This window comes from Lepus europaeus, chromosome 3 (assembly GCF_033115175.1).
Source record: "Lepus europaeus isolate LE1 chromosome 3, mLepTim1.pri, whole genome shotgun sequence".
Taxonomy (NCBI): domain Eukaryota; kingdom Metazoa; phylum Chordata; class Mammalia; order Lagomorpha; family Leporidae; genus Lepus; species Lepus europaeus.
In genome coordinates this window covers 46,576,015-46,589,704 of record NC_084829.1, presented here as the reverse complement: position 1 = coordinate 46,589,704, position 13,690 = coordinate 46,576,015, and the positions used below count along the sequence as shown (strand labels likewise).

The window sequence follows — 13,690 nt, the reverse complement described above, 5'->3', positions numbered from 1 at the left end:
CAGTAAAAGCTATTTATGTTTCATATCACCTCTTCGGATTTATTAACCCGTAATCAGATTGTGGATTGTAAGTTCTCCATTAAAGACAAAGTACTTCTTTGCTTCTCTTAATAAGTTCCTACCCAAAATTAATGCACAACAAAACCAAAATAAATAAGTTGAGACACTAGAAAGCCAATTCCAGGTTTCCCTTCAGATCCCTGTGATATGTTGATCAGGTGCACTTGCTGGTACCTCCAGAGGCAGGCTTCATCAAGCCCTTAGGTGCAGGGAGTACCTATATGGGTTTTCCTTAAAAAAAAATCCACAACTAATTTTTAAAAAGAAGTATCAAAAATTTCTTCTGACTATTCTTAGCTCTTTGTCACACATCATTAGATTAGTTTCAAAAGGAGTTAGTGGTTCAATTCCCAAAGGACTTCTTGGCCAGAACTGCCTGTTTCACTTGGAAACCTAAGAAAGGATTGGTTTATGTTGCCCCAAATTAGGAGCACATATTAGGAAGAACAACAAATATCCTGTTCCTGTTTTAAGTGTAATAAGAGAGGAGATGAAACTATTTTTTGCTAAAGTGTTTTTCCCCTTAGTGTTCTTCATTATCTATTTCTCCAAAACATACAACCATACTCTGAATAACTGTAGTCCCCCAGTTTATCGACTGTCTCCTAACTGCAATGCTGGGTAAGAGAGGGCAGCCTTGCTCACTCCTGCCTGAAGCTTGGCAGTCAGAAGGTGCTGGATGACTGCTGATGGAATCTGATTTAGAGGACGTTTGAACTCTTGCCATCTCCAAAACATGCCTCCCGTATGGTGCAAGATTCTTTCCTTTAGAGGAAACTCCTGGGGGCTTTGATATCATACCTACAGGAGACCTTGGTTAAAAGAAAGGGCTGCTATTTGGAAGTTAATGAAGAAGCTTCCTAAAACTAGAAGGAAGCTAATGAAGAAGTCTCTTTAGGCTGCTCTAACCGAATACCTTGCACGTGGCTTATGAACAACATAAATCTATTTCTCAGAGTTCTGGAGGCTGGAAAGTTATGGATCAAGGCAGCAGAAGGGCTGCTTTCTGGCTGATAGATGATGCCTTCCTCACATGGTGGAAGGGGTGAGGTCTTTCACCCCATACATGAGGGATCTACCCTTGTGACCTAAATCATCTTCCGAAGGCCCTGGGCCTCCTCATACCATCGCCTTGTGGGTAGACTTTCAATGTGTAAATTTTTAGGAGGACACAAACATTCAGATCACTGTAAAATCATCAACATTCCAGTGTTTCTTAGTAGCTTGCTTAGATGAGGCATTTGTCACCTTCAAAAGTGAGATCAGGAGCTGAGTGTAGAACATTGACAAGTTTTGAGCAGCAAGCCATGTTGTTAGACCTGCAGATATGCCCCGGGCATTACCAAGACACTAATTACCTGAGGAGTACAGGAAAGATGGGGAACCCAGAATTCCCCTGGGAAGTATAGGAGAAATGCTAATTACAGTGCTTGAAATCTATTCAGCAGTACCACCTATGGACAGAGAGGATGATGACCAAGAAATGACATCAGTCCACAAAGAAGAAACCTTCTTGTTCCTATCTCAGGGTCCTGGTTGACTGCACTGTTGCTTTTATCATCTTAACTTTCATTGAGGAATTACTTAGCTCTGGCTAATGCATGGTGCTAGGAGTGCAAAATGAGTATGCTGATATGTGCATTTAGCTATCCACAATAACACTATTTTTTTTATTTGACAGATAGAGTTAGACAGAGAGAGACAGAGAGAAAGGTCTTCCTTCTGTTGGTTTACCTCCCAAATGGCCGCTACAGCTGGAGCTACACTGATCCGAAGCCAGGAGCCAGGTGTTTTCTCCTGGTCTCCCATGCAGGTGCAGGGGCCCAAACACCTGGGCCATCCTCCACTGCCCTCCCGGGCTTAGCAGAGAGCTGGACTGGAAGAGAAGCAACCAGGACTAGAACCGGCACCCATATGGGATGCTGGTGCTGCAGGCAGAGGGTTAACCAAGTGAGCCACGGTGCCGGCCTCAACACTGTTTTTACATATATTTAGCCCTGGGCACTAGTATTATCATCCATAGCTGCATTGTACAGGTGAGAGAAAAGGTACAAAATGATTACAGAATTTTCAGGAGGTCATACTATGAGTGTCAGGCTTGGTTTCAGACTGTAACAGTTAGGTTTTAGTGCTAAAGACTCAACAATTGACCACTATCCACGAGGGTCTTTCTTGAAGTCAAAACCTGGTGTGAGATCACCTGGGCACATGTTTCTGGGCCAAACCAAAAAGAAAGGATCCATCATCTCCATTCAAGAAATATTTATTGGCACATTCTATATGCTATGCCCTTTGTGGAGTAGTAATAATAAAAACACAAATGAGACTGGAGGAACTCAGAAGCTACTGGATGGAGCAGTTCTGTGAACAAAGCCTTGCAGTTAGGGGAATCAGTGCCCAATATGGAAGCATGTAGAGAATGCCCCAGAGCATGAGAGCAGCCTGACTGTGCCCAGACAGAAGAGCCTCTGCTTGTCCAGGTGCCGTTGGTGATCCAGGCCTTAAAGAGACCTCCTTTCCTGACTGCACTGCTCAGAATACATTGTCTGGCATTATTTTGGGCAGTCTGACAAGCACACCGGACAGAGGCAGCAGAGAAGTGCGAGAACTTCCCAGTGGCACTGGGAAGGTGGGGAAGAGAGAGAAGAGTGGATGCTCATGTGGTTTCTTCTATCAGTAAGTACACTAGATTAAGGGATGACAGCCTTCCACCTCATCCTGTCCTTCCATGGTTTGCTACGCAAACTTGAATGAGTTGTGTAGCCTTTCTGTGTCAGATTGATTTTCATTTCCTGAAATGAAAAGTGGAAGTGCTAGCTAAATTTGCTTATCTTTCATTATTCCTGTTATATCTTGTAACTAATCTATCACAGCTATCCATGTAATTGTTTAAAGTCTCTCTTACTGCTGGGCACTTTGCAGACAAAAATCACATCCATTTTAAAAATCGTTTTATACCAAATATAGTGAATGACACATAGGCGATGTTAAGAGTAGGTAAAGGAACAAATGAACAAATGAGTGAAGGGGTCAGCCCACCATTAAATTATTTATAAGGTTATTGCTTTGGGGCTGACGCCGTGGCTCACTTGGTTAATCCTCTGCCTGCAGCGCTGACATCCCATATGGGCTCCGGGTTCTAGTAACAGTTACTCCTCTTCCAGTCCAGCTCTCTGCTGTGGCCTGGGAAGGCAGTGGAGGATGACCCAAGTGCTTGGGCCCTGCACCCACATGGGAGACCAGGAGGAAACACCTGGCTCCTGGCTTTGGATTGGCGCAGCGCTGGCTGCAGTGGCCACTGGGGGGTAAACCAACAGAAAAGGAAGAACTTTCTGTCTCTCTCTCACTGTCTGTAACTCTACCTGTCAAATAAATAAATAAATAAATAAATAAGATTATTACTTTGAAGATGAGATCACACAGCATGTATGTTATGGCAGTGAGAAAAGTACCAACAATTTCTGAACATTACTTTCTGGAATTGGCTGTATCACGCTCCTAGAGAGCTAAAAGGAGAATCCCGGGTCTTCCTTCTGAAGATGGGGGACAGGCTGGGGCTCAGGAATCCTTACGTTCAAAGGCTTCCCAAGAGCTTCTGTAGCATGCATGAAGTCCGTACCATTGCTCCTGCCCTTCATTCTGCCCTGCTCCCCTGTGAGAGCTGGATGTGATGGCCCTGGCACTACATAGTAGAAAACATGGGAAGGGCAGAGCACCCCAGTGCTGCTTAGAGGACTGGGGTAGGAGCAGTCTTGCTTGTTGGCATCTATCTCTTCCTGGGGTTACTGACAGGAAAGCTGTGATGCATACCAAAGAGCTGTGGGCAAGCTATTCTTTGGGCTAATGTTCCACCAAATTGCTATTCATATCCTTATGTGTTCCACTTTGTCTTCCCTTTCCCCCTCCTCCTCCCCAGCCACATGGACTGAGTGACACTTACATCAGGGGTGGAATTTTCTGAAGGGCTCATAGTCCTGTAGATACTTTCTGTGGATGATGTGATTTGAGGAAAAGTCAAGCTGTGATTGCATAACAGAGCGATAGTCCTGGAAGCTAGTGAGCAGATAGCCTGGCTTCAGCTCAACCTCTTCCACTGATTTTTTGGGAAAAAAAAAAAAAAAAACTCGCTACCTATTTCTTGATGCAGACACAATCCTCTAGTTTCCAAGGTTCTCAGCATGCTGCCCCAAATATAATACAAGGGGCCTTCAACAAGGTTATGGAAAATGTGAATTATTTTTATACTATTCTTTCAGGAACTTACAAAGTACCCCCAAATAGGACCAACACAATGAGACAGACTCTCATTTTTTAGAGAAAAAATTCTAATCTTTAACTATCCTCTTGATCCAGAAAGCAGTTTCCAATTACTTTAGCATCATTTTAATGATTGTTGTATCTGTTGGTTGTAGGAGATTACAGTTCTATAGCAAGCAGAAATAGACAATGTTTTATGTGTCAGTTACAAACAGAAACTCAGACATTGTGGTACAAGCCTTACTACCAGCGCTGGCTAGCTATGTGATTTGAATAAGTCAGTTAAACTTCCCTGACCTCAATTTCCTCAGCAATTGAATGGGCACAATTAAACATCACTCACAGACTCTTTTGGCTATGGTTAAATAGGGTATTTTGTACCAGGAACTGTAAGAAATGCTTGACACAAGGTAAGTGCTATGGTTTGGCTGTGGTTTGAGTTGAATGTGCCTCCTGATGGTGCTTGTATTGGAAGCTTGGCCTCCAATGTGGAAATGTAGAGGGCGGGCCTAGTAGGAAGTGGGTCACAGGAGCTCTGTCCTTGGAAGAGAATAATGCTGGTTTCTCAGAGTGGATTAGTTCCCAAGACAGTGAGTTGTTATAAAAATAGTGGGCATAGAGAGAGCTGTTTGGCCTACAGATTAAAATATAGGTTGAGACACCTGCTTTCCATATCGGAGTTTCTGGGTCTGATGCCCAGCTCCAGCTCCTGACTCTTTCCTGCTGATGCAAACCCTGAGAGGCAAGGATGACAACTCCAGTAATTGGGTTCCTACCACTCACAGGGGAGACCTGGATTGTGTTCCAGCTTCCAGTTACTTCTTCTCAATGCTTATTTATTTATGTAATAGAAAGGCAGCAAGGGAGGGACATAGACAGAGACAGAAATAGAAAGAAATATCATTCTCCAAATGGCTGCAACAGTCAAATCTAGACCAGGCTGAAGCCAGGAGCTAGGAACTCCATCCTGGTCTCCCTCGTGGTGGGTAGGGGCCCAAGTACTTGGGCCATTTTCTGCTGCCTTCCCAAATGCATTAGCAGGAAAGCTAGGTTGGAAGTGAAGCAACCAGGACTCAAGCTGGCACTCTGATTTTGAATGCCTCCTAGCAAGTGCCAGTTTAATCTGCTACAGCACAAGACTGGTCCCACAGCTCTCAGTTTTGACCTGGTCCAGCCCTGACCATAGTGGACATGTGAGGGGTAATAGTGATCCTGGCCCTTCCCTATCCCCTGACTTTCATATAATCTCTTCCACTGTGATGCTATCTGCTATGAAGCCCTCAGCAGAGCTGAGCAGAATTCAGCTGAGAGATGGTGGTGGCTTGAACCATTTCCTTTGCACAAAAATTGGAAGGATGAATTTTAAAGGACAAAAGTGATACACATATACAAGGCAGTTTTTGCTCATAAGATAATAGAGATATTAGCCTACATCCTAATTGTAATGCTGTTGATGATTATCATGAATATGATATTGTTTCATTCATTGATTCAGCAAACATTTGTTCAACACCAACTGCCTGCCAGGTTTTCTGTTAGGCATAAATGGCAATAATTAAGACCCGACCTCTGCTTTTAAAAAGTTTACTGTATAGTGGGATTATATCTATTACCAAAAATATAGCACCTTTAGCATCAGAAACAGTCAGCACTCAGCGATATAATTACTGTGGAATTATGATGGAAAGCAATATTAGCTAAAATGTATTAACTGTTTATTATGTGCTAGACATACCTTTGGGTATAACGATGATGATGATGATGTATAGGTGTTATAATTTATATTTTGATGTTAGCCTTTATAACCAAACCAGTTATTTGACTAGACCAAAAATATGAAGCTGCTCCCCAAAATTAACGGAAATGGAATTAAAAGATACATTTATGTTGGTATAAAAACATCTGGAAATCCATGCATATGAGGGAGTCTTCTAAAATTCAGGGAAGATGTGTACTGTGAAAAAACTATATATGGATATCAAAATATATTTGCAGCAAAATAAGCTCATTGTTTAGTTTTTCATGATCTTTTTGAAGTACCCTCACATAACCGTCTAAAAGTATTATTCTGGGCACTGCAATCTAGCAGAACTAAGGATTTTTCCATTCTAAGGCCAATCTGAAATCCAGCCCAGAAAATGCATGTTCCTTTTTTTTCCAAATGTTACTACTATCTCAGCCTCACTGATTTGTCAGCCTATTCCAGCCCTCTTCATTGCATGTTTTTTTTTCCCTTTTGATATCTGCTGTAAAGAAGGTTAAGCTGAAACCGCTGCTCAGCTTCCGAGATGGCACCACCCAAATTGCATGTGCTTTTCTGCCTCTGCAGCTGCCTCACACTGGTTCATCCTTTTGACTGGCAAGACGTAAATCCTGTTGCCCATATTAAATCATCAGGTAAGAGCTATGTTCATTCAAGGACTTGAGAGATTCACCTGCCTCCAGACTCCGAGTGGCCTAAGAGCATTTGCATGTATGGATTTCTAAGTGAGTCCCATTAAGAAATGCTTTTGGAGATTTTGTATTTTCCCAGTGTAGAGGAAAGGGCCTCATTTTTCCTCTTGCTGCTTAAATTGAAGTGTTCTTTGATATAATGACTGCAGGACAGAATGATTTTAAGATACATTGGAAGCTCAACTTGCAAACATCATGGAGAACTTCCTCAGTGCCATCCCTTCTCTGCCCTAACCCTTCCTCTCCCACTCAAGTACACTCATGAACCTGCCCTAGAGTTCATGCCAAGACAACCATAAAGCCTGCTTCCATGGAATTGAAGAAAAGGCAGGTGTCTTGATCAACAGGCATAGTCCTTGTTAACAATTAAGGATGGAATGAGAAGATGCTAATTTAGGATCTTAGGATCCAAGGGAAATGATCTGTTCTACCTAATGGTGGGAAGAATGGTGACAAGTTGGCACTAAGGAACTCCAGAGGTGGGTGGACATGATCACCTGGTCTTCCTTATCTTGTGGTAAGGAGGGAAGAAGAGGACAGCTTAGATCAACCCAGGAGGCAATCATCTCTAGACAGACCTTTATGGCATCTCTAGACAGGTACCTAGAACCTCACCAAGTCAGACCTTTATGGCAAAGAGATGGCTTCTGGAATTTTGTGAGTTCCTGCTCATCCCAGGGGGTTGTGATGCATGGATTTCTGTATTTATTCTTGTATGGAGAGAAGTGTAGGCAGCTTCTGAATGGTGTCTATGCCCACACACTCATGCACCTGGATGGATGTGGTCACCCTGGACCTAGTTCTTCAGGCTTGATGGGTGACTCCTTGTCATAACACACACAAAAGGACTTTCATAACTCCGTAACTTGGAGATAAGTTTTGCCCTACTTCATAAATGGGGCAATGAATGTAGTAGGAGGAGAGGAACTGTATCTTGTATCTATATTTGCATAGGAAATGGAATAATTATCTCATAGATCCGTTCATCTCACATTTATCAGCTAAGGCATCAGGGATACACTGGTAACTAAGAGAGCTTGAAGTCAGATTCAAGGAGCCTACAGTGTCGTTGAAATTAAGTTCATTTTTTCCATTGCCTTTCCATAGATTGAAAATAGGTAACAATTTACATAATGGGCAAATTATCATCAAGGAGGCATCTATGTCAGGCATATTTTTTATTGGTACACAGTAAGAATTTCAAGACATGTTTTCCACCCCCTTATGTTTAAAAAATCACTGGAAAGCTGTCACTGGACTGGCAGAAACTTGAGAACAGGGATATTACTATATTCATCTTTTCAGTCCCCATACTGAGCCCAATGCCTACTCATCCTAAATGTCTGAAAATGAGTCCATACATATTTTTAAATTATCAGAAATAGCTTATAAAAAAGATTAAAGTAATAGATAATTTGCTATAATTTTCTTAGTAAATAAATACATAGAAAATATGGCTATGAAGATAAAAACTTACACATATGGACTAGAGACATCATATTTCCCCATTGGAAAGTGTAAAGCCATATCTGAGAATATGATCTTCCTAGAATGGACAGGATTTATCCCCAAACCCAAGACTGAATATCAGGAATATTTAACAAATGACCACTGTCAAAATTATGTAAAAGATTAGTAGCATAGGATAGGTTGCAAAATGCCTATTAAAAATGTTAAAAATAGGAAGACAAATTTGTAAATTCTGCCCCACAAAAGTATGTAATCAAGGGAGTGGTCATTTGAGGCCTTGATAAGTCTCTCTCCTCTCTATGCTGATTCCTGGGGGGTAGTCAGAGAGGGCAAGTCAAGGCCCTCTCTGCAGTCACTTGGCACTGACCAGCCATGGACCCTGCAGGCCCAGCCCAAAACCAGACCCAGCCAAAGCCTCTCCTGAGATATTCTCAGGTCAAGTGTCCTGGACTGGGCAGACCTCTAGCCTCACCCAATCATGGCTCCTGAATGCTGAGTTGGGGTTGGAGGTGGTCCTCAGTAGTGCAGAGTTTGGATAGCTGGGTTATTGGAAAAAGTTCCCAGGACGTCAGTGAAATTGAGATTTCACAAGAGGAACCTTGCGCAGTGTGGAATCGACATGTGGCTGTAGGCCTGAATCCTCAATTCTAGAGGTAGTGTCTCCAAGGCAGGGTGGATCCTCTGAGGGGCATGAGCCAGAGGCCTCCCCCTGCCAGTTCCAGCATAGCCACACCATGGCTGGCTGTGGATGCAGGAATGGGATATCACCTCCTTATTGTGTTCTGGACTTGCCATCTCCTAATAACACCACGAAGCCATCATTCAGTACCTGGTCTTTAATAGGAGAGGAAGAGTCTTTTGTAATGCTAAACAGACCCAGAAGTGTTCCACTTAAAATTAAAAAACAAAACAAAAATACCCTGAGAAATTCTTGGCAATTTGAACCTGTTCCTAGAAGAAGTGGTTTTGCTATAGTTTAGATCTGCAGAAACTCTTCTAAGGACTTTAACATGCATTTGGCCAGTCAAGTTAACTAACTCCAGGGAAGAGGACAAATGATCTCTTAACAGTTGTCTGTCTATTATGTGCCGTGTTTCTTCCAAGGTACTTGACCTACATTATCACTTCATTCTTAGAACTCTCCTGCTGGTCTAGTACTTTTGTCCCCTCTTTATAAGTAAGGTTCAGAGAGGGGAGTAAATTACCTAGGCCAGAGAATTAAGGCTTCTAAGATGCAAAGATGGAATCTTCAATAGGATCGCCTGAATCTAATACTCACAGCAGGATCATCTCACCCCCTACCTTCCTAGGAACTAACTACTACTACTTGAACATGAAGTTACACATGTCTGCCAGGCCAGATGATCTAACTAGTATGTAAGCATGGGTTGCTTACACATTAATGGACACACCTTCCTGATTAAGTAGAATTGGAGCAATGTCCAGGAGCCCCTATTTCCTAGGTTCGAGTGGAGCCAGTGACATTGGCCCAGAGATCTGCTTTGAGTTAGTGAGGCCTTATGTATTGAAAGATTTCATCACTTACAGGTGCTTTGCACCTGAGTCACCAGCATGGAGGATGTAAATGAATGTCTTCCTGTGACTCAAAGTCGTTCTGGGCATTGTTCTATGATTTCAGCACAGGTGCCATGCCTAGCATGGTGTCTGGCAGAGTCAGAGCATGATGGAAAACACAAGAGGTGTCCAAAATAGTCACCAACTCCCATAGTCCAATGGAGGGGAACTAGTGGGCTGGCTTAATGTATCAAGAGCAGAGTCTGGTAGGTGGATATTTAGACTCAACATCTTGAAATTACATGTGAAATTGAGATTTAGAAAGGAAGAAAACATATGAAACAGAAAATATGCAGAAGGATTTTGACTCAATGGAGAAAAGAAATTTTTGGTATAGGTGGGTAAAAGAATGTACACATAGAACAAAAGCTTTGAAAGAAGAACAAGAAAGTTCTGTGGGAATTCAGTTTAGTTCAGCTCATTTCCACAGTTATGTATTTATTGAGTACTAATTCTATGCCAGATACTGCATGAAGATCAGAGAATACAAAGATAAAAGTACAATTCTTTTTTTAAAAGATTTATTTATTTATCTGAAAGAGCCACACAGAGAGAAGGAGAGGCAGAGAGAGAGAGAAGTCTGGTTCACTCCCCAGTTGGATACAATGGCCAGGGCTGTGCTTATCTGAAGCCAGGAGCTTCTTCCAGGTCTCCCATGTAGGTGCAGGGGTCCAAGGACTTGGGCCATCCTCCAGTGCTTTCCCAGGCCTTAGCACAGAGCTGGATCGGAAGTGGAGCAGCCAGGACTTGAACTGTTGCCCATTTGGGATGCCAGCACTGCAAGTGGTGGCTTTACCTGCCTCGCCACAGTGCTGACACCCAAAAGTACAACTCTTGAGGAATAGCCTAGTGTGGGAGACAGAATATAAAAACACATAATTTTAATAGAATGTGATAAGAATGAATACATACAAAGTATATACAGGGGAACTTCAAAGACTTTGTAGAAAAATAGAATTAAAAGATAAGTTTGTCTTGGTATGAAAAAATTCTTTGGGGAGCTGGTGCTGTGGCATAGCAAGTAAAGCCGCAGCCTGCAGTGCTGTCATCCCATATGGATACTGCTTCGAGTCCAGGCTGCTCCACTTCCAATCCAGCTCTCTGATATGGCCTTGGAAAGCAGTAGAAGATGGCACAAGTCCTTGGGCCTCTGCACCCAAGTGGGAGACCTAAAAGAAGCTTCTGGCTCCTTGCTTCGGATTGATGCATCTCTGGCCATTGCGGCCAGCTGGGGAGTGAACCAGTGGATGGAAGACCTCTCTCTGTCTCTACCTTTCCTTCTCTCTGTGTGTAACTCTGACTTTCAAATAAATAAATCTTAAAAAAAAGAAAAAAATTTTTGGAAATTTATGGATAATTTTTTTATAATACACGTGTTTTTTAAAAACCCTACACCTACTCCCCTGACCTTTGAATATATGGGGAATCAATCTAATATTGAGGATGAATGAATTAATTCTGTCTGAGAGATTAGGGGAATGCTTCCAGAAAAGGTATACCATCCATTTAGGTAGATATCAAAGGCTGAATGGGAGTTTGAGAAGGGTGTTTTAAGCATAGGCAGTAGCATTTACAAAGGTGCAGAGGTGTCAAACAGCCCAGCTGTGTAGCTCAGAAATGCTGGAGCACAAGGAAAGGAGATTAGGGAAAGTGACAGAACTATACAAAGCAGTGGGCCTCCAGCTCATGGAGGGCCTTTCTTACTGTGCCCAGGAACTTGGGATTTAAATGTACACTTGTGAATCTGAACACATTCTAACGCCAGAACACTGGGACTAGTCCATTTTGTGCCTCAAGTGGCATAATGGATATAGACTTAAATACTTCCCCAAAACACCTTCCAAAAAGATTCCCCCTTCAGGAAGAATTACTTGGAAATGAGAAGCCACTGTAAAATGTTAAGAATTGTCTAGTGAGATTTGTACTTTAAGTCACTCCAGGAGCTGTATAAAGGATGCGTTTGAAGGGGCAAGACCCTAGAAATACAGGACAGTTGGGAGAGATGGCAACTGCCAGGTCAGGAGACAGTTGAACAAGAGGGTCAGATATGTATTGGGGAGATAATTTTAAGCTAAGGACAAATGTTACAAACTGAGAATTGGTTGAATATAAAACACTGTTAAGGAAGAAGTAGAACAATAGAATGATTTGCAGGTTTCTGGCTTGGGGTTCATGAGACAGGGAATTCTGGGGTTGTAGACCTTGTATTGGAAAGTCAGAAAAATGAGATGGGAGATGTTATTTGGTTTAATTTGGGACCACTGGCTTTAACATTTCTATAGTAAGAATATCAGATTGAGATGGCCCAATGAGACATATTAAACACAAATATGGAAAGTGAGACACAGTTCATGTTTAGAAAACAAGATATTTGGGAAGTTACCTTTAATCAATTCTAGATCGAAGTTGAAGGTACGGGTGAGACTGTACATATCAGGAGGGATGGTCCTTGGGAGATGGTCTACCTCCATCTTTTACTCCCCACAATGCTTTGTACCCAGTAAGCCTTTGATGACTGTAAGTGGATTTTGTTAGTTAAGAAATGAAAGAGGCCAGAAACTATGGAGAGTAACTTGATTCCTTTGGAATTCCTTTGCATAATAAAGTTTGGGTAAAATGGATGACAAATAACATAATATTAACCTGTTTTTCAGCATGGATCAATAAAATACAAACATTTATGGCTGCTGCAAACATTGGCCAAACTAAAATCCCCAGAGGAAATGGATCTTACTCTGTTGGTTGCACAGACTTGATGTTTGATTATTCTGATGAGGTAATGTTTTAATGAACACAGATTATCCTTATAGAATTACATTGACTATTGCTACATCCCACAAGAAGATGTTGATACTGAACCTTGCAATCACCTGAGAATGACTCATTCTGTCATTTGTAATGGTTCATATGAAACCTTTTGCTAGTTTAGCTGTTCTTAATTTTTTGCTGTCACCTAATTAACCTATAAACTCTTAACAAAATGTTCTTCTTAATGGCTGTGCCAGACTGCTCACATTTTTATACTCGGAAAGCATATTGTTGTTCTGTTTCTCCTCTTCTTTCTTGGCTGGATGCAATCTATCACAGCACCTAAAAAAGTTATCTGGGCCTCTTTGTGAGTGACAGACCCATTAGCGGTTCCCTACAAATGAAATGTGCTGTTGGAATGTCTTTGAGAAACAAACTTACCTAAAAGTGCTTGGATTTCTTTCCTCAACAGGGCACCTTCTTGCGTTTATATTACCCGTCCCAAGATGACGACCAACTTGACACCCTTTGGATCCCAAACAAAGAGTATTTTTTGGGTCTTAGTAAATTTCTTGGAACACACACCCTCATGGGCAAAATTTTGGGCTTATTATTTGGTAAGATTCCTTTTGGTCCCATGTTCTGGGCTCTAGAATATAAAAAGAAATTCATGAAAATAATAAGAATTTCTGCAGTTAAGAACAAAGTAGTTTTTCCCCAGCTTCAACCTTTCCTAAGATGACAGGGCAAGTATTTCTGAAAAGCCTTAACAACTGGGAGCAAATCACAAGTTCTTATTTTGTCTGTTCTGAATCTTATAGGAGTGGGTGAGAGGATCAGGTGAGCTCTAACATTTTTTTGTGGCAGCTCTTTGGCTTTCTTTCCTATAAATTGTGAGGGTGCAATAATGTGGTGAGAATACCAGGTTCACTGGTGTGACCGGGACCCTTAATACTCTGTGTCTACACAAGAGGAGAAAGAAAGTAGAACCCACCATAGCACTCTAGATCCAAAACAACGATGTCAATGTCTTTTCCCTCATTCCAGTCACCTCCCACAGGGGCCAGCCTCTGTAAGACTGCTATGCATTCCCACTCCATTTGTCAATAGTACAAGAATACACACT

At 42.0% G+C, this 13,690-nt stretch overlaps 1 protein-coding gene across 6 annotated transcripts in view; it reads left to right on the top strand.

The window, feature by feature from the left end:
• Nucleotides 1-13,690, top strand: part of PLA2G7 (phospholipase A2 group VII) — a 44,554-nt gene that overhangs the window by 16,454 nt on the left and 14,410 nt on the right. For 2 of the 6 annotated variants that reach the window (XM_062186231.1, XM_062186233.1), the window contains exons 2-4: nucleotides 6,647-6,714; nucleotides 12,471-12,592; nucleotides 13,037-13,181. In XM_062186231.1, coding sequence (XP_062042215.1) covers nucleotides 6,647-6,714; nucleotides 12,471-12,592; nucleotides 13,037-13,181 — 335 coding nt within the window. Of the gene's footprint in view, nucleotides 1-6,571; nucleotides 6,715-12,470; nucleotides 12,593-13,036; nucleotides 13,182-13,690 lie in introns of all 6 variants that reach the window. The other 4 variants (XM_062186229.1, XM_062186230.1, XM_062186232.1 and 1 more) reach the window with 2 other exon arrangements.